The sequence below is a fragment of the Pristis pectinata genome, chromosome 1 (assembly GCF_009764475.1).
Source record: "Pristis pectinata isolate sPriPec2 chromosome 1, sPriPec2.1.pri, whole genome shotgun sequence".
Classification (NCBI taxonomy): Eukaryota; Metazoa; Chordata; class Chondrichthyes; order Rhinopristiformes; family Pristidae; genus Pristis; species Pristis pectinata.
The window spans coordinates 117,853,130-117,873,913 of record NC_067405.1 but is presented as its reverse complement, the minus strand read 5'-3'; the positions used below and the strand labels follow the sequence as shown (position 1 = coordinate 117,873,913).

The window sequence follows — 20,784 nt, the reverse complement described above, 5'->3', positions numbered from 1 at the left end:
TTTGCTCCCTTAACAGGGGACAGTGCTGGCATAGAGATGAGCAAGAGTACAATCCATAGTCCCTAGTAGGCAATAAAATGACATCCTTCCAGTTGCTGTTGAATACAAGTGTAAAGTTAAGTCTCTCATTGCATGGCAGAGGAGAAATAAGCTTGTGTTGATGCATCAAAGCACCTCATTATATTGCATTTGAGTGTGGTAATCAATTACACTGCCATTATGAGGGCCATCTGGATGTTGATCTATAGTTGCATGTCTTGCCCTGAAGCTGACAAAGGCCCAAGATTGAATTTTTGTTATGGCACTATCTCGTCGAAGGCCAGGTGATTGACACATCAGCAGTTCACACAATACCTCAAATCCTAGTCTCCAAAATTTGTAGGATTAACAACTCTAATACACAAAAATACTCATGTGTGGCTAATATGAGCTCAAAATAGTTGCCTCCCAGAAACATGTTTATGAATGAGGATATTTTATGCAATATTTTAAATGTTAACAACCAATTCTCCAATTACAACACAGAGAAAATGTGCATGATGTAGTTCAAATGCAATAAGCATATTAAGCTTCTACTTGCTTCTCATTAAAGGATAAAACATCTTCACTTGATTCATTGTATTGAGCTATATAATCCAGATTGGCTGTTTTTCACAGTTGACTGACAATTTTGGAAGATCAACACTGATTGATCACTCTTGTTGAAGAATACAACTTGGCCTGGAAAAATATATCCTAGGCTTTAATGATGCCTGTGATTAAGTTCCAGATGACATGATTACATTTCTGAAAGGAAATTAAGCAGATTTATTTTTCCAGAAAATCCTAAAAGTAGTATAGTGGTATAATATACTGACACTTTGAGGAACCATGCCAGGCAATCATAGTTTGTAGGTTTGCTCTTGTGGTTCCATATGGCAAATGTGTGATTTCTTCCATCCTTTGCAGGCACAAGGGAAACATAAATGGAGTATGGCCACCCATATCCTGACTGCTGCAGTTAGAGAAATAGTTTTTAACTTGCAGCAGAAATAATTGTATGCATTTGTTTACACAGGGGAAAAAGACAACAGCACAGATGTAAACAAGTGTATGAATTAATTTAATATTTTTACACCATTTCTAAGCATTGTACACTGTAATCATGGTAAAGAATTGACATTAGTAACAAAAGATTTTTTATGAGCAACATATGGCACAATAAAGTCTGTCACTTTATACTACTAAGCCTCAAATTGCTGTTGTTCATTTTATTAGCTATAGAGAAGCTGTTGATTTAGGTAGAACATTCAGTAGTGCGAGATAGCAGCTGTTCCCTAAGAAACAATCATAATCATTTTCTAAACACTGCAGATGAGCTTTTCAAGTATCAAGACAATGTATTCTGCCACTAGAAAACATATTCAGGTATATCAGTTTGTCTTTAAGCAACTTTGACATGTTCAGTATGTTGAGCTTTCTTTAGGAGAATAGACATAGTTTATCAATTTGTTCATTTGTTTTCAGCAGAATGCTTTACAGCACTTATAATGTCATGAATTGTATCGAATATAATGAGCTGAAAGATTTTTCACATGGTTTTAATGCTTTTTATGTTAATTTCTGGAAATTCAATGTATGCTATGTAGCTTGGTACTGTAAAGCAGGATAAATTATTTTGATTAATATCTACTGTTTTGATGTACAAGTATTACCAGTGATTTACATTTTAACTTATCAACATAGCAGCTGTTACATTTTGTGTTGTGACACTTTAGTAAATCATCAACTTTAGAGACAAATGTTTATTAGGCACTGAAGGAAGCATCTATTGAAAGACACAGTCGTTATTATGTTACCTACCATTAAGCTGGAGGATAAGGCTAGAGAGTAAGTATCCTGCTTTACAGTAATTTTTCAGCACTTTTTCTTTTATAAAATACATGCAGCATTATTTTATTCGATCGTCTCGGCCAAATTATCACCTTCTATGGCATGTACAGTAGTTAGATTTAAATCAAAGCATTTTTCTCAACTTGTTCTGCTGCTCTCCTAGACGACCTTGCCAGCAGCAACTCCTTCTCGTGGACCAGGCTGTCGAGCAGATCCTCCTGCCTATAGTTGGCATACACCTTCAGGAATGCAAGAATGGTAATTGCCATCCAAGCAACCCACCCAGCCCATAGGCCAAACTGCAGATGAAATTCAAAGGCATTAGACAAGACCTGCTAATCACCAACTTCAAAACTTGTGATTCTCTTTACTTTTGAATGGAATAGGCAGATTGTTTCTTTACACCATTAATAACAACTTGTGATCATATAATTCCCTTTATGGTTAAATGTCCCATGGCCCATACAATATATGATGTTCTACAAATCAATAGGCTTTAGTTCACATTGTGGCCAGTAGATAATCCTAATGAAATTAATATTATCATTAAGCAAATATGCTGTATTTGTGCAATAAACAATAAATTTCGCAGATTATCATTTCATGTAAAAACCACAGCTTCTGAAACACTTTTAATATAAATCTGCCAGAGACATCAATTTCCGTCAGCATGCAAGTGATCTGGATGCTGCCCTTGTGCAGTTTGTGAGCCAGAAATTATAAAGTGTTCGTTTTTTTAAAAAATGAGGAAAGGCTGTTCAATCTTTGAAACCTTATGAATTCTTTACATCAGAGGGCAGTGGATGTACAGTGACTGAGGATATTCACAGCTGAGAATGAGAGTTTTTAACACTAAGATAATCAGAGGATATAAGAATCAGACAAGAAAGTGGAGGAGGTACAAGATCAGCCTTGATCTTTCTTTGTTGGTAGAATGGGTTGAGAGATCATACAGCTTATCCATTTCTATATACTTTGCTCAAAAGTATGGAGTTATTTCTGACTTTGTGCAATGGTGTAAGATGGTTATTACCTGGAAATTTAACCATGGCGTATAATGGACAACTGATTGGCATTCTCTACATTATATTATAACCCAAAGTTAATAATACTCTCATGCAACATAAATTTATCTTTAATTATTCTTTTGCCAGGAAATTCCTTAAACTGGTCATGCTCCTCCGATATGACTTAATTGGATGTCTGGTGGAGATTCAGTTTGTGTGTGAAAATGGGATTCCTGCTGCTCTTTCAGGAGAGTAACTTGAAAAGAGTGGGAGGAAAATAAACAGTAATTGTGCAAAATGTTAAAATATTCATTAAAACTGTTGGTATTTAAATGAAGGTTTTAGTTTTAGTTTAGTTTAGTTTATTTCTTTATTTGTCATTGTACTGCTGCAACAACAACACAATGAGATTACGATGGCACTCCCTTGCCTAATAAAAACCAAAACAGTAAATTAATAAGAGCAATTATAACTATAAAATAAAACAAACATACTTACACAAATATAAAATATATAAAAAATATAAAAAGGCAGTGTGCAAATGAGCCATGATAATAATAATAATGATAATCAGCAGCATATCAATATCAATATATTAAATAACACCATGATGAGTCCAGCTGGTAAAAGGGGGAAGACATAGTATGTGTGTGTGTGTATGTATGTATAGGAGGTGTCAGTCCATGTTCAACAATTTAACAGCTTTGGGAAAAAAGCTGTGTTTCAGTCTTGTAGTGTATGCATGTATTGTCCTGTATCACCTACCAGAGGGGAGTAGTTTAAAAAGGTAGTGAGCAGGGTGAGCTGGTTCTCGAATGATGTTTAAAGCCCTGCTCCGACATCGAGCCTGATAGATGTCCTCCATCACTGGTAACTGAGTCCCAATGATGTTTTGGGCCATCTTGATGACCCTCTGCAGAGCCTTCTGCTCCTTCCTAGTGCAGCTGGCATACCAAGCAGTAGCGCTGTATGTCAGGATGCTCTCCACCGCACACCGGTAGAACATCTTTCACAACATACATTTTATCAAACTGATTTCTAGCCCAAAACTGCCAGAAACAATTCACAACTTTCACAATATATTTTTAATCCCACCTTCTTAATTATTTATATCTCATCATTGATAATATGGAAATATGAAAGGGCACAAGGGGAATTACTTTCATGGACAAAACCAGTGTTTTTGAATTTTATATGTGAATTTGAGATTTATTAAGATATGAAGTAAAGAATGACCTTGATTCGGTTCAGCTGTAATGTATTTCCTTGTGAAAGAAAAGTTGAACCTTAAGCATCTGTTTGATTTTACTGCTTTACCCACTTCGAGCATAAAATCTAAATGACAGTGGTTTTGTAGTAAGAGCTCATTGTTATTAACCACCTGGCTATTCATTTAAACAGTGGCTTATTTTATATTAGCCATCAGTTAAGGAACAGACTTTTTCGCACCCAAGTCTTTTTGTCTGTACAGCTGTGTGTCAAATTAGCTTTCATTTTTAAACATCGGCATCTTTAAATGCCAAATTCATTTAGTATTCATCAACAAAATATAAAGTAGTGATAATTGGATTTTTTGTCTTAATTAAAAAGTGAGAGGTTATCTGTTAGAATTATGAAATTTACTCATGCAATGATCAACCATTTCTTCTATGGAAAAGTAAGGCAAAAGACGACCGGAGAATGTTTTAATTCAGATGATATTCTTCACAAATGATATTGAGTTGTGTCAGTCGCAATAAGATGAAAACAGTTATGAAATATCGCCACTTAACAAAAGCGGTAAAAAACCTGTTTTGATATTTCGTATCTTCCATGGATTTCAAACCTTTGAAGTAATAGTGTCTGGAAGTGAAAAGGCAAAGCAGAATAGCAAAAATGGGTAATGTTATGGGAGTGGATATGGGTAATAGAAAAGAAATGGGATTAGAAGGTCACCTTGAAGGTTGAACAGGATGTCGAGGATGAGAATGGTCTGAATCAAAATGAATTGATGGTTGGGCAGGGAGATGGAATCTGTTGCAATGGTATGGATCTTATAGTGCTGAGTAAATTGATGGTCTCAATGTTTAACAGGACAGTACGTGGTTTGTTCAAGGCTGAAAATTCATATACATAAATAGTGGAGATGACAGAAAAAGGCAGCAGAGAGTGAGAGCTGGTTCCCAATAGTTTATCTTTGGAACTCCATCCCATGGTTTCTGGAGATGCTGCCAGAGGATTACAGATAGATTAAAAAGCAGGAGGGGCCCAAGGTGGGCTTGAGGAGGATTCCAGAGGTAACGGTGTGAAGCTTTGCAAGAAGTCACTTGGCTTGGAGAGGATAGAACATAGAAAATAGAAAACTACAGCACAGGAACAGGCCATTCAGCCCATGATGTCTGTGCTGAACATGACAACACTTTAAACTAATCGCATCTATTTGCACATAGTCCAAATTCCTCCATTCCCTGCCTGTTCATCTGCCTGTCTAAATGCCTTCTAAACATTATTGTATCTGCTTCCACCAGCTCCCCTGGCTGCACATTCCAGACACCTACCATTCTCTGTGCAGGAAACTTTCCTTTAAACTTTTGCCCTCTCACCTTAATCTATGCCCTCTTATATTTAACATTTCCATCCCTATCAGTGCCTCTCATAATTTCATTGATTTCTATCATGTCACCCCTCAGCCTCCAAGTTTGTCCAACCTCTCCCTATGGCTGATACTCCAATCCAGGCAACATGCTGGTAAACCTTTCTGCGCCCTCCCCAAAGCCTCCACATCCTTCCTGTAATGCGGCCACCAGAACTGCACACAATACTCTAAATATGGCCTAATCAAGTTTTTATACAGCTGCAACATGACTTGTCAACTTTTATAGATACGACCTCCGGAAAGCTATCAGGAATGCCAAGAGACAATACTAGTTCAAAATAGAGTCCCAGACCAGCCATCAGTTGTGGCAGGGCTTACATGCTATAATGGGCTACATAGTTAACAACAGCATATCCCTTCCTGATGAGCTTAACGCATTCTATGCGCATTTTGAACAGAAGGGGAGTGAATTGTCACCACCCACCCTGACAGCCTCCAATGCAAATGAACCTATGGCCCCCGTTGAGGACGTAAGATCAGTCTTCCAGAGAGTGAACCTGAGGGAAGCACCTCGTCCAGATGGTGTCCCTGGCTGTGTGCTCAGATATTGTGCTGATCAGCTGGTGGGGTACTTGCAGACATATTTAACCTCTCCCTGCTTCAGTCTAAGGTTGCCACCTGTTTTAAGAAGACCACTATCATCCCGGTACTGAAGAAAAACAAGGTAACATGCCTTAATGACTACCAACCAGTGGCTCTGACATCCACCATCATGAAGTGCTTCGAGAGGCTGGTCATGGCACACATTAACTCCAGCCTCCCAGACAATGTCAACACACTGCAATCTGCCTTCCATTAAAACAGGTCTACAGTGGACGCCATCTCCCTGGACCTACACTCTGGAGCATCTGGACAGTAGGTGGCTCTTGTTATGTATTCAGGGCTATGGAGAGCATGAGGCGGGGGCCAGGGTTGAGAGAGGTGGTGTAATTTTCAATCGGAAATGCAGAAGATTGGATTTCCCAGATGTTGAGCATGATGTTATTTAGATATTCTCAGTTGATCCTTTGCCCGACAGTTAACATACTGGCTCCTTCTGGCCCTCAAGCAGTGGATCTGTCCCTTACCTCCTCCCTTTGCTTGCTGGGATTCCCAAGTCCTAGAAAGCCTAACCTCATGGATGTTCTGGTTTCCTCCCACATCCTAAAGACATGGGTTAGTAGGGTAATTGGCTCCTGAAAAGCATGTAGATGAGTGGTAGAATATGCGGGGGGGTTAATGGGAATATGGGGAGACCTTATAGAGGTGTATAAAATCATAAGGGGCATAGATAGGGTGAATGCACACAGTCTTTGTCCCAGGGAAAGGGAACCAAAAACTAGAGGGAATAGGCTTAAGGTGAGAGGGGAAACATTTAAAATGGACTCTTCTTCACACAGAGGGTGGCGCACATATGCAACAAGCTGCCAGGGAAAGTAGCTGAAGCAGATACAATAATGACATGTAAGAAAAACATTTGGTTAACTATATGGACAGGAAAGGTCTAGAGGGATACAGGCCAAACAGTACTATCTTAGGTGGGTACCTTGGTTGGCATGGGCAAGTTGGGCCGAAGGGCCTGTTTCCGTGCTGCATTACTCTATGGCTCTAATAAAGACACCTACATTAGACTATTGTTTACTGACTACAGCTCCGCCTTCAATACTATAATTCCAAGCAAACTCGTCACCAAACTCCAATACCTGGGACTCAACACCTCCCTCTGTAAATGGATTATTGACTTTCTGACCAACAAACCACAATCAGTGAGGATAGGCAGCAATACCTCCAGCACAATTATTCTCGACACTGGTGCCCCACAAGCCTGCGTCCTCAGCGCTCTACTCTACTCCCTGTACACTCATGACTGTGTGGCCAGATTCTGCTCTTACTCCATCTACAAGTTTGCAGATAATACCACCATAGTGGGCTGTATCTCAAATAACAATGAGTCGGAGTGCAGGAAGGAGATAGAGAGCTTAGTGACATGGTGTCATGACAACAACATTTCCCTCAATGTCAGCAAAACAAAATAGCTGGCCATTGACTTCAGGAGAGGGGACGGTGTACATGCACCTGTCTACATCAATGGTGCTGAGGTCCAGAGGGTTGAGAGCTTCAAGTTCCTAGGAGTGAATATCACACAATAGCCTGTCCTGGTCCAACCACATAGACGCCACATCCAAGAAAGCTCACCAGCGCCTCTACTTCCTCAGGAGGCTAAAGAAATTTGGCACATCCCCTTTGACACTCACCAACTTTTATCGATGCACTATAGAAAGCATCCTATTTGGATGCATCATGGCTTGGTATGGCAACTGCTCTGCCCGGGACCACAAGAAACTGCAGAGAGTTGTGGATACAGCCCAGCACGTCATGGAAACCAGCCTCCCCTCCATGGACTCTGTCTATACTTCTCACTGCCTTGGTGAAGCAGCCAGCATAATCAAAGACCCCACCCACCCGGGTCATTATGTCTTCTCCCCTGTCCCAACAGGCAGAAGATACAGGAGCCTGTGGGCACATATGACCAGGCTCAAGGACAGCTTCTATCCCACTGTGATAAGACTATTGAGGTAGACTTATACGATGAAATGGACTCTTAACCTCACAATCTACCTTGTTATGACCATGCACCTTATTGTCTACCTGCGATGCACTTCCCTGTAGCTGTGACACTTTACTCTGTATTCTGTTATTATTTTTACTCTGTACTACCTCAATGCACTGTGTAATGAATTGATCTGTACGAACGGAATGCAAGACAATTTCTTCACTTTACCTCAGTACAAGTGACAATAATAAACCAATACCCAACGCTCTGATGATGAAGGCAAGTATGCCGTATGCCTTCTTAACCACCTCATCCTCTTGTGTTGCTACAGAGAGCTCAAAACTTGCACCCCAAGATCCTTCTATACATCAATATTCCTAAGGTCCTGCCGTTTACTATATACTTCTCTCTTGCATTTGTTCTCCCAAAAAGCAACACCTCGCACTTGTCTGGATTAAACTCCAACTGCCACTTCTCTGCTCATCTTTCAAACTGATCTATATCCTTTGACAACTATCCACAATTCCACCAATTTTTGTGCTCTCTGCAAACATACTAAACAGCCCAGTTATATTTTCAAACAAATCGAGGTCCCAGCACTGATCCCTGTAAAACACCGCTGGTCACAGACCTTTAGTCAGAGTAACACCCCTCCACCACTATCCTCTGTCTTCTATAGCCAAGACAATTTTGAATCCAATCTACCAAGTTACCATGGATCCCACATGGCTTAATCTTCTGGATCAACTTACCTTGAGGGATGTTTTTGAATGCTTTACTAAAATCTATTTAGATAACATTCACTGCCTTACTTTTATCAATCATCTTAGTCACCTCCTCAAAAAACACAATCAAGTTTGTAAGTCTTGACCTCCCGCACACACAGCCATGCTGACCAATCTCTAACAAGTCCATGCTTTTCCAGATGTGAGTAAATCCTATCCTATCCCCAAGAATCTTCTTCAATAATTTCCCTACTACTGACGCAAGACTCACTAGCCTATAATTTGCTGGATTATCCATATTGCCCTTCTTAATCAAAGGAACGACATTGGCCATACTCATTTAGTACCTCACCCACTTCCTCTGCCTTCATCATACATTCCCTCCTTTTTCCCTGCATGGTCCTACCTACTCCTTAGTTACCTTTTTACTTTTAACGTATGTACAAAATGCCTTGGGATTCTTCCTAATCATGCTCACCAAGGACATTTCATGACCCCATTTAGCTCTCCTGATACTGTTTAAGTTCTTTCCTGGTTTCTTTATACTCTTCAAGGATTATGCTTAGGGTTAGGGTTTTAGGTTCCTAAACCTTGCAATTGCTTCCTTTTCCTTTTTGATTAAATTTTTTAAATGAAATTTTTGAGTTCTGTGTGAGTGCAGGAAGCAGCAACAATATAGTCATTGATATACCGGGAAAAAAGTTGAGGGAGAAGCAGTGAAACGAGGACTGTTCTTCATATCTCCAAAAATGCAGGTATTGCTTGGGCCCACATGAGTTCCCGTGACTAGAACTTTGATCTGGAGAAAGTGAGTGTTGAAGGAGATGTTGTTCAATGTGACAATGAGTCCAGCCAAGTGAGTAAATTCCGCTTATTTCAGATTCTAGTCCCGATGCATGTGCAAAGTATCAGTGTACAGCTCTTGTCATCCAAGGCTCCCAAACCTTGCCATCCTTGTTTTTCTTCCTCACAGCAACATGTTCAGGATAGGTAAGAGCAGAAGCAAGGATAGGCCATCCTTCTAGGCAACAAGTAGACAATGTGGTCAACTATATCAAAGGCTGCAGTGTAGTTATGAAATTGCAACAAATGAGCAGGCATAATCCATATTACAAAAAAAAAGGCTAAATTTGGTGGGACATAGCAATTTCTGAGAGATGGAAGTAGTGAAGCTAAATACCTTTTGCAAGAAATGCATTTAATTCCTAATGAACTAACATATGCACCAAAAAATCTATCCCAACATGCCGTGAGAAACCACGTGATCTTTCTAATGCAATCTTTAAACAAAAATCAGGCTGTAAACTGAAAAATCTGTGATAAAAATAGAAAATACTGGAAGTTAGACAGCATCGGTAGTAAAAAGAAAGGTTTCAGATCAATAACCCTTTGTCCAAATGAGAAAATAAGAAAATACTGTGAGAAGGCGAGTGGTTGGTAGAGATGGAAGAGCAGTCTAGGGAGTCACACGGAAACAGTCTCTTTGAAATGCTGAAAGGGGAAGGGAGGTGAAGATGTGTCTGATTGTGGAGTCTCATTGTAGATAGTGGAAATTGCAAAGGACAATGCGTCTTATGTGAAGGCTGGTGGGGAGATAGTGAGAAACTCTATACTTCCTGTGTCCAACAGGGATGAGAGTAAATGTGAGGAAAAGATTGTTTTATCTCAAAAAAAAATTACATAATTTATGTAATCTACTTTCTCCATGGAGCATTTGAAGGTTTCTGAGGAACTTCAGTACGAACTTTACAAATGGCAGATAAGTCCTTCACCATCACAATAACCTTTCTGTGAAAACTGATAACAAGGACCTTGGAAACTTACAAATAAACTGCAGACAGGTCCCATCAACCTGTACAGACAGGAGCCAACTTCTTACTTTGATCAATGGTATGAGTTGCATCCAGGATCAGTGTCAGAGCTAATTACATTTCAGTGGAAGTTACAATTAAGAGTTAAAAGCTGTATAAGATCATTAGCGCAGTGGTAACCAGTAGGATGCTGTAATGCATGGTACTTCATCATACTTAGTAGCATTTCCTATCTTATAGTACTGTATCACTTAATTATTTTGCACTTTCTGGTAATATCCTTATGTTATATAATCTGTAGTATTTTATATATTAGATGTAGTATAATTTAGTTTCAATAACCTTCTAAAAAGAGTTCTGGTTTCTGCTGCTCTTTGAGTCTTGGCTATCTTACCCAACTTAGAGATGTTCAGGCCAAACACAGAAAGATAGGTACAAAGGAAGACTATCTACTATGGTTACAGAGAGAGGAAGGATCTGAAAACAAGAAAGGTTATTTTAAAATTCAGATATTGCTGGACTGGGAGTCAACATAAGTCACAAAGCACAGGACTAATGGGATACTGGCTTTCCAGCTGTGATCAGTGCCACCACAATACAGATGTTAGTTGAGTGACCTTACTGTGAGTTGGCAATCTCCTTCAGTTGAACCTAGGATCAAGAACAAGTATCAAAAACTGAAGTACTCCTCAAGGAGAGTGAGTTTTTTTTGGCAACAGTTTAATGTCTACCATCTGCTTATAAATCTGTTTTCATGTACCTGCCGTATACCACCTATATAATTTGATTAGCTACCTGTAACTCCTCTGCTCTCCTAACTTCAGTTGCTAATAGCTTTACACAGATGGCTTGTTTTCCAGCTAGAAAGATTGATCTGGCATTAACAGACTCCACACCTAACGAAAACAATTCAGCAAAGTAGTAGTAGGTACATCTATCATTTGAAAAGTACATGAGAGGGTTTTACTGGAACATGAATAGAATTTCTGGTGTAGGTTTTGGACATAAATAATGGAGAAAGTTCATATCTTCAAATGACAACCAAACAAGTTACAGATTCATCCTAACTAAATTGAATATCTAATCCCAGGCATATGATGCACAAGATCCAATATTAGCAGAGATTGCCACCATACTGAAAGCAGAGTCTAGTACCTTTACATTATCCTAAAAGACAGTCTGTCATCAGAACAAGTTATCAAAGTTTTAAACCTCTGATAAATAGCATACAATGGAATGTCTCCAAGCAACAAACTTGGAGTTCAAGAGTTGGGGTACCATGGATGATAACTTTAGGAGCCTCCAACTAGTTGCATTCTGGAATGGTCAGTTATCAAGCATATTGATCTTTACTGAAATATTTACTTCAGTGTAATTTATGTTAAAATGCCAAAAAAGAAGAAATTAGATCAACAAACTGGCTGATGCCAGCAGTGTCACTAACATTAAAGTTTCAATTGGATCTAATTTGATAACTTATCACTTGCACTGTGTCTACAAATGAAATATTTCCAAAGATTTACCTGGATAATTGAAAACTGGTTGTAGAAAGAAGAATTATCCAAATGCAGTTCCAGATCAATGTCCTGCATTTCTTCACAACTGTGGACAAAAACTGTGGTCATTTTACAAAGCTCAACCTGTCATGCAAACACTTACTAGTTTGAAAGTCAGTTTTGGAAGTAAATGTCTTCAGTATATTTTGTTTTTTTTGTAGGCAGTAATTAAATGGTGGCTGCCTTTGATATTAAATTCAAAGAACAACAGAATTTCCCAAAATTGCGTACCTGTTAGGCATTCTTCCATTTTCTGTAATTGCATCACACCACATGTTGAAGCCAACGGTGACAAGAGTACTTGCCACAAAGATAAGGAAAATCACAAAGGTGCTGACCAACAGATTCAGGAACGTGGCAAAGAAAGTGCTGCAACAGGGGCAGGGAACAAATATATCAGTAAGATAGCAGAGACAGTGAGATGTCCAATAAGCGTTGTTATCAATGGTTCCTCAGAATGTTGCACCAGAGTGGTTTCATCTAATACGATGGTAGACTACTGATATTGATTAACTTCATTCCAGACTAAAACACCAACCTTAAGGCAGTGCTTTTAATCTGGTGTATATGGATTTGGGCAAGGTAGTAGAGAAGATCTTGCTGACTGAAAATGTAAAAGTTTGTGGGATCAAAGAGAAACAGAAGGCTGGATTTAAAATCACTGTCAAGAAATAAAGGATAGCAGTTGATGGGGATTTTTGTGACTGAAAGACATTTGTAGTGGACCATAGAAACCATAGAACCATACAGCACAAAACAGGCCCTTCGGCCCACCATGTTGTGCCATCCATCAAACCACCCTCACACTATCTAACCCTTTCCTCCCGCATATCCCTCTATCTCACATTCCTCCATTTGCCTATCCAACAAACTCTTGAACCTGTCCAATGTATCTGCCTCCACCCCAGGCACTGCATTCCATGCACCAACCACTCTCTGGGTGAAAAACCTCCCCCTGACACCTCCCCTGAACCTCCCACCCATAACCTTAAAGCCATGCCCTCTCGCCTTGAGCATTGGTGCCCTGGGAAGGAGGCGCTGGCTGTCTACTCTATCTATTCCTCTCAATATTTTATATACCTCTATCATGTCTCCTCTCATCCTCCTCCTTTCCAGTGAATAAAGCCCTAGCACCTTAAGCCTCTCCTAATATTCCATACGCTCTAATCCAGGCAGCATCCTGGTAAGTCTCCTCTGCACCCTCTCCAACGCCTCCACATCCTTCCTATAATGCGGTGACCAAAACTGAACACAGTACTCTAAGTGTGGCCTAACTAGAGTTTTGTAAAGCTGCATCATCACTTCACAGCTCTTAAACTCAATCCCGCGATTTATGAAAGCTAACATCCCACAGGCTTTCTTAACTGCTCTATCCACCTGTGAGGCAACTTTCAGTGAACTGTGAGTATGAAGCCCCAGATCCCTCTGCTCCTCTACACTGCCAAGTACCTTGCCATTTACCTTGTACTCTGCCCTGGAGTTTGTCCTTCCAAAGTGTACCACCTCACACTTCTCCGGATTGAACTCCATCTGCCACTTGTCAGCCCAGCTTTGCATCCTATCAATATCCCTCTGTAAGTTCCGACAGCCCTCCACACGATCCACAACACCGCCGATCTTAGTGTCATCCGCAAACTTAACTAACCCAGCCTTCCACCCCCTCATCTAAGTCATCTATAAATATCACAAAAAGTAGAGGTCCCAGAACCGATCCCTGCGGGACACCACTAGTCACTGCCCTCCAATCCGAGGGCACTCCTTCCACCACAACCCTCTGCTTTCTACAGGCAAGCCAATTCCTAATCCACACAGCCAAGCTTCCCTGGATCCTTGGCTTCTGAACTTCTGAAGAAGCCTACCATGAGGAACCTTATCAAAAGCCTTACTAAAATCCATAAAGAACACATCCGCCACACTACCCTCATCAATCTTCCTCGTCACCTCCTCAAAGAACTCCATCAGGGTTGTGAGGCAAGATCTTCCCTTCACAAAGCCACTCTGGCTGTCCCTAATCAGTCCATGATTCTCTCGGTGTTCATAGATCCTATCCCATTGAATCCTTTCTAACAGCTTACCCACCACAGACGTGACACTCACTGGTCTGTAATTCCCTGGACTATCCCTAATATCTTTTTTGAACAAGGGGACAACATTCACCACCTTCCAATCCTCCGGCACCAACCACAAGGATAACGAGGACTCAAAGATCCTTACCAGCGGTTCAACGTTCTCTTCCCTCGCCTCTCGAAGCAGCCTGGGGAATATTCCGTCTTGATATTATTTAACAACTTCAACACATCCTCTGTCTTGAGATCGACAACCTCGAGAACATTACCGTTACCAGCACTCCCTTCCGCGTCATCCAGACCCCTCTCCTTTGTGAACACCGAAGAGAAATATTCATTGAGAACTTCTCCCACTTCCGCCGCCTCCAGGCACATCTCCCACCATTGCCTTTAATCGGACCTACACTTACCCCAGCCATCCTCCTACCCTTCACCTACGTGAAAAAGGCCTTGGGATTTTCCTTTAACCCTACTAGCCAACGCCTTTTCATGTCCCCTTCTAGCTCTCCTCAGCCCTTTCTTAAGTTCCTTCCTCACTACTCTATATTCCTCATCGGCCTTGTCTGAACCTTGCTGCTTATACCTGATGTACGCTACCTTCTTCTCCCTAACTAGACGTTCCACCTCTCTCGTCACCCACCGTTCCTTCACCCTGCCATTCCTTCTCTGCCTCACCGGGACATATTTATCCCTAACATCCGGCATAAGATCCCTGAACATCGACCACATCTCCATAGTATATTTCCCTTCAAATAGGACATCCCAATTTACACTCCCAAGTTCTCTCCTTGTAGCCTCATAGTTCGCCCTCCCCCAATTAAATATCTTCTTGTCCTCTTTGCACCTGTCCCTGTCCATGACAATTTTAAAGGTTATGGAGCAATGGTCACTGTCCCCTAATGGCTCTCCCGCTAATCGATCCTTCACCTGACCCAGTTCATTTCCTAAAACTAGATCTAGCATGGCATTCCCTCCAGTCGGCCCATCGACATACTGCGTCAGGAATCCCTCCTGGACACACTTAACAAATTCCATCCCATCTCAACCTTTGGCACTAAGCAGGTTCCAGTCTATATTTGGGAAGTTGAAGTCTCCCATTATAACAAGTCTGTTATTTTTGATTCTCTCCAAACAGTGCCTGCCAATCTGCTCCTCTATATCTCTACTGCTACCGGGGGGCCTACAGATACTCCTAGTAGAGTAACTGCTCCTTTCTTCTTCCTTAACTCCACCCGTACGGACTCCAGAGATGATCCTTCGACAACATCTATCCTTTCTGCAGGTGTAACAGTGTCCCTGACCAGTATCGTCACCCTCCTCATCTTCTCCCCACTTCCCTATCCCTCTTCAAACACCGAAAACCAGGAATATTCAATATCCATTCCTGCCCTGACGTCAGCCACGTCTCAGTAATAGCCACAATATCATAGTCCCCCATACTTATCCAAGCCCTCAGTTCATCTCCCTTATTCCTGACCTTCTTGCATTTAAGTAAACACACTTCAGTCCATCTATCTTACTACTTTTATAGCCTGTATTCTGCTTCTCCTTCCCCAAAACCTCTCTACCTGTTTGATCTCACTTTTCCCCATCCCCTTCTTCCTCTGACCTACTCCTCCGGTTCCCTTCTCCCCTCACAAATGTAGTTTAAAACCCTCCCGAACAACCAAGCAACCCTAGCCGCAAGGATATTGGCCCCTTTCTGTGTTCAGGTGTAACCCGACCTCTCTGAACAGGTCCCCACCGTCCCGAGAAGAGATCCCAATGATCCAGAAATCTAAAACCCTCACTCCTGCACTAACTTCTCAGCCACGCATTTATCTGCCACCTCCTCCTGTTCCTGCTTTCACTATTGCGTGGCACTGGCAGCAATCCCGAGATTGCTACCCTTGAGGTCCTGTTCCTCAGTCTTCTGCCTAGCTCCCTGAACTCACTCTTCAGGACCTCATCCCCCTTCCTCCCTAAGTCGTTGGTGCCAACATGGACCACAATTTCTGGCTGCTCTCCCTCCCACTCAAGAATCCTGTGGACCCGATCAGTGACATCCCAGAGCCTGGCACCTGGGAGGCAACATACCATCCAGGATTCATGCTCACTGCCACAGAACCTCCTATCTGTTTCCCTGACTATCGAGTCTCCTATCACTACCACATGTCTCTTTCCCACCCTTCCTTTCTGAGCAGCAGTACCAGTCCCAGTGCCAGAGGCCCAGTTACTGCAGCTAGGCCCCTACAGGTCATCCCCCTCAACAGCCTCCAAGGCGGAAAACCTGTTACTGAGGAGAACAGCCTCCAAAGTTCCCTGCTCTGTCTGCCTGCCTGACTTCTTCTTCTTCCTCTTCCTTCCCCTGACAGTCACCATTCTATCTGCATCCTGAACCTCAGATGTACCTGCTCTAAGAGGGGTGACTGCCTCCTGATGGACCGTGTCTACATAACTCTCTCCGTCCCTTATGCTGCGCAGTGTTTGTAGCTGCGACTCCAGCTCATCAACTCTGAGCCGAAGTTCGTCCAGCCTCAAGTTCTGTGGAACTCAAGTTCTTGGCCTCCTGCTTCACATGGCTTATAACAATCAGTTGGACTCAAATTTGGGGGCCATGGTTGAGAAGTTTGAAGTTGATACAAAAATTGGCTGAGTCTTTGACAGTGAAGTAGGAAGTTATAGACTGCAGGACGATGTCAATGGACTGGTTAAAACAGCAAGAATGTGACAAATGGAAGTCATTCTCGATAAGTATCAGGCAATGCATTTGGGGAAGGAAGACAAGGGAATAAACAATAAGTGGTGAGATACTGAGAAGCATAGAGAGTCACAGGGATCTTAGGGTGCACATTTATTGATTCAGAATGTAAGAGGACAGGTAGATATAGGGCCACCCCAGCTTACGAACACCCAACTTGAGTACAGCCTGTACAGAGGACCAAACGTTTGGGAGCCCGGCGGTATGTCTGGCTGCTGTGGGATTGCAGGCATCATCTGCAGTCTGGGGATTCTTGTTCATGGCCGCATTTCCAACTTGCCAACTGCTCGGGTTATGCAACAGGACCCTACCGTAACCTGGGGAGCATCTCTAATGTGGTTAATCAGGCAAACGGATAGTTACCTTTATTTGGCGAGGCTTGGAAAGTAGAAAAAGGAATCATACTAAAATTGTATAGAACACTTATCCATCTTATACAGCCCTTCAAGGTCAAGGGTGATTTGCTTCCACTACAGTTGTTGAATTGTAGGCTGACAAATGGGTCGTATGAAGGGCTGGGTGGACTGGGTGGCTCTTGGCAGTCTGGAGTCTTGTTGTGTACTCCTTTTGCCGTTTGTGCTTTGCATCCAGGTGCATCTGTCCTCCTTGGGTGCTTATTTTCAGGTCATAGTTAGAGCACTGTGTATAGATCTGTCACTACATTACAAGCTGGATGTGCTAGCACCAGCAAGGGTGCAGAGGAGATTTACACAGATGTTGCCACAGCTGAAGAAGTTTAGTTACGAATTATTGCAGTCATTGGTGAGACCACACTTGGAATATTGTGTATAGTTTTGGTTACCCTATTCTAGGAAAGATGTCACTAAGCTGGAAAGAGCGCAAAGAACATTTATGAGAATGTTGCCAGGACTTGAGGGCCTGAGTTATAGGGAGAGGCTGGGCAAGCTAGGACTTTATTCCTTGGAATGTAAGAGACTGAGGTGTGATCTTTTAGAGGTGTATAAAATCATGAGGGGCATAGATAGGCTGAATGCACACAGTCTTTTTTCCCAGGGAAAGGGAACCAAAACCTAGAGGGCACAGATTGAAGGTGTGAGGAGAAAGGTTTAAAAGGGAACTGTGGGGCAACTTCTTCTCACAGATGGTGGGGTGTATATGGAACCAGCTACCAGAGAAAGTGGTTAAGGCAAGTACAATAACAACATTTAAAAGACATTTGGACAGGTACATGGATTGGAAAGGTTTTGAGGGATACGGGTCAAATGCGAGCAAATGGGACTAGCTTAGATGGCATCTTGGTTGGCATGGCTGAGTTGGGCTAAAGAGCCTTTTTCCTTGCCATATTACACTATGATTCTATGAAATATTGGATTAGTTAGGTTGTTTTCTTGACAACAGAAGAGTTTTAGTGGGGATTTCGTCAAGATGTATAAAATTATGAAAGACCTGGATGAATGAATAGAGAGGACTTGTGTCCCTCAGCAGAGAGGCCAAAAATCTAGGGGGTATTGATTTAAGGCAATAAGAAAATAAACATATTGAGGATGTTCACATTTTGTTTTCACCCAAAGAATGTTAGGAGCATGGAGTTCACTCCCAGGAATGGTGGTGGAGGCAGAAATGTTATGACATTTAAAATGTACCTGATGAACCCTGACTGGTTATAACATACAAGGCTAGGAGCTGTGAACCGAGGGATGGCAGTAATCATATGAGCATAACGAGCCAAGTAGCTAAATGGCTATCTTTCTCTACTTGAAGAGGATGATGCCATTCCGGAACAGGAATATTTACATTTTGATTTTGATAAGTTATTCACTGTGTTTAAGTGCAACACATTGCATGCCACATGCTGCATTGCAGATTACAGTAGCTCTACATGTTTGGCATTGCAAAAAGGTTTAAATTGAAAGTTAGAGAAAAGGGCCAAAATTGCCTTAATACTGCAATATGTCAACAGATACTGGAAGAAGTTAGGGATCGGCCTCTGTAGATAAAGGGATTTGTGGTTTGGGATGCAATTTATATGGGGTGTAGTATGCAAGAGGCTCTTCAAAGGGTTCTGTGAACTTATAGGTTAATGGGTAAAGGATGGATGGAGGGACTGAGGGGTATTAGAAGGGGTTGAGTGACTTAATGGTGGATGATGATCAGTCAGTACAGAGATTACAGGAGAATGGGATTTAGAGAGAAGGCCTCAATGCTTAATAGGGTTGAGTGGGGATAGGGTACAATGGGGATGAAGATCAGCAGGGATGGAATTCAAAGGGTATGGAGTTTAGTGAATAATGGAATTCATTGGGGCTGCTCAGTGGGGATGGGGTCAGTGGGGGTGAAGATTAGCGGGTGATGGGATCCATGGTGACAGGATTCAATGGACATGTGGTTGGGTGGGGAATGAGGTTCAGTGAGCAAGTTCAGTGAGCAGGAACGGAATTCATTGGGAATGACGTTCAGGGTGTGAAGGCATCCAGGACGTGATGGGCATAGAACTTTCACTGCACTTGGAGTTCAGTGGGGTTCATGGGATGAGGATACAGTGGAGATGGGATTAACAGGTGGCAGGTGCTTATTGGGGATGGGTTTCATGGTATGATGGTATATAAGTGGTAATGGTATTCAATGAGGATTTGATCCACAGGGTGACGGGCTTCATGTGATGACTTAGTTCAGTGGGAATGAGGTCTCAGCGGTTAAGGAATACAGTTATTGATGGGATTCAGTGTGATGGGGTTCAGTAGGGGTTGGAATTTAGTGGGTGATTTGATTCAATGTGATGGTATTCGGTGGGTGAAGGAATTCGGCGGGGAAGGAGGAGGTTGTTCATATTCATAGGGTGAGTGGATGCAGTGGGTAATGTTGAAACATTCAATGTTGATGGGGTGATGGATTAAGTGGGGATGAAATGAAGCTGAAGTACAGTAGGGGAGGGTTTCAATGGGTGTTGGTGCTCAGGTATGGGGCTCGCCGGGTGGAGGGGTTCAGTGGGCACTGGGATTCACAAGCTGATTGGGTCCAGTGGGAATGGGGTTCAGCAGGAGATGAGTTTCAGTGGGGATCGGGCTCAGTGGGGGCTGAGTGACTTACTCGTCGTATCCTTTGCAAAGATAGAAGAGGAGCCTCCAAGCCTGGATGGCGGAGAAGAGGACGGTGAAGAGGCCGATGAAGGTGGTGAACTGGCAGGCGGATTCCGGGCCCCACTCCTCCACCACGAAGCGCTGCTTCTCCACCGTGATGTTCTCATTCTGCCACATCCCGCGGGTGAAGAGCAGGCATTTGCCCCCGAAATCGCTGCCATTCTCCGACAGCGGCACCAGCGCGATGAAACCGAACAGGAAAGCGAGAAAGTACAGGATGCACTGACCGAACAGAAAATTATCCAGCCCCATCTCTCAGGATGAAGCGGCTTCAGGAGCAGCCGACTGGCGCCTGCGCGGATCGGTCCTCTGACGTCTGGCGGCTGGAGCCATCCCGGAGCAAAGCGGGAACATCCCGCTGCGGCATTCCTGGAGTGTGGCTGGAGGCACCCCGGGGTGAAGCTGCGGCATTCCTGGAGTGTGGCTGGAACCATCCTGGAGCAAAGGAGGCGCCTTCCTGGAGTCAACCTGCGGCCATCCCGCAGAGTAGCTGCTATCTTGGAGTGAACCGAGGGACATGATGGGGTGGGGCAGGAGATTTCCTTGAGTGAACCTGGGGTCTTCCTGGAGCAAAGTGAGCACTAGACTACACAGATTGGGATCATTCTGGAGTAAGTCTAGGAGTAAACTATGGGCCATCTCACAAGCCATACGTGCATAAGAACTAGAACCAGGAGCTGATCATTTCAGCACTTAGTAAAATCATTGAGAAACAAAGGACTACAGATGCTGGAATCTAGA

General features: G+C 42.5%; 1 protein-coding gene across 2 annotated transcripts; it reads right to left on the bottom strand.

The window, feature by feature from the left end:
* Positions 1–1,125: 1,125 nt before the first annotated feature.
* On the bottom strand, positions 1,126–20,327 carry LOC127573339 (transmembrane protein 179-like). 2 transcript variants are annotated; one of them, XM_052021431.1, is made up of 4 exons: positions 19,994–20,327; positions 12,371–12,508; positions 12,107–12,185; positions 1,126–2,171 (listed from the first exon to the last, which is right to left on the bottom strand). In XM_052021431.1, the coding sequence occupies exons 1-4, from the start codon at positions 20,293–20,295 to the stop codon at positions 1,992–1,994; spliced, it is 699 nt and encodes a 232-aa protein (XP_051877391.1). In that variant the 5' UTR covers positions 20,296–20,327; the 3' UTR covers positions 1,126–1,991. The 2 variants fall into 2 exon arrangements, with proteins under 2 accessions (XP_051877391.1, XP_051877402.1); XM_052021442.1 differs by lacking the exon at positions 12,371–12,508.
* Positions 20,328–20,784: the final 457 nt, after the last annotated feature.

What these genes read in the sequence shown, in the direction of transcription:
- LOC127573339 (XM_052021431.1), bottom strand. Translation starts at nt 20,295, where the DNA reads ATGGGGCTGGATAATTTTCTGTTCGGTCAGTGCATCCTGTACTTTCTC. An exon ending in AATGGAAGAATGCCTAACAG is followed by an intron (nt 12,186 to 12,370) that starts GTACGCAATTTT and finishes TTTTGTCCACAG; the next exon opens with TTGTGAAGAAATGCAGGACA. An exon ending in ACCAGTTTTCAATTATCCAG is followed by an intron (nt 2,172 to 12,106) that starts GTAAATCTTTGG and finishes TTTCATCTGCAG; the next exon opens with TTTGGCCTATGGGCTGGGTG.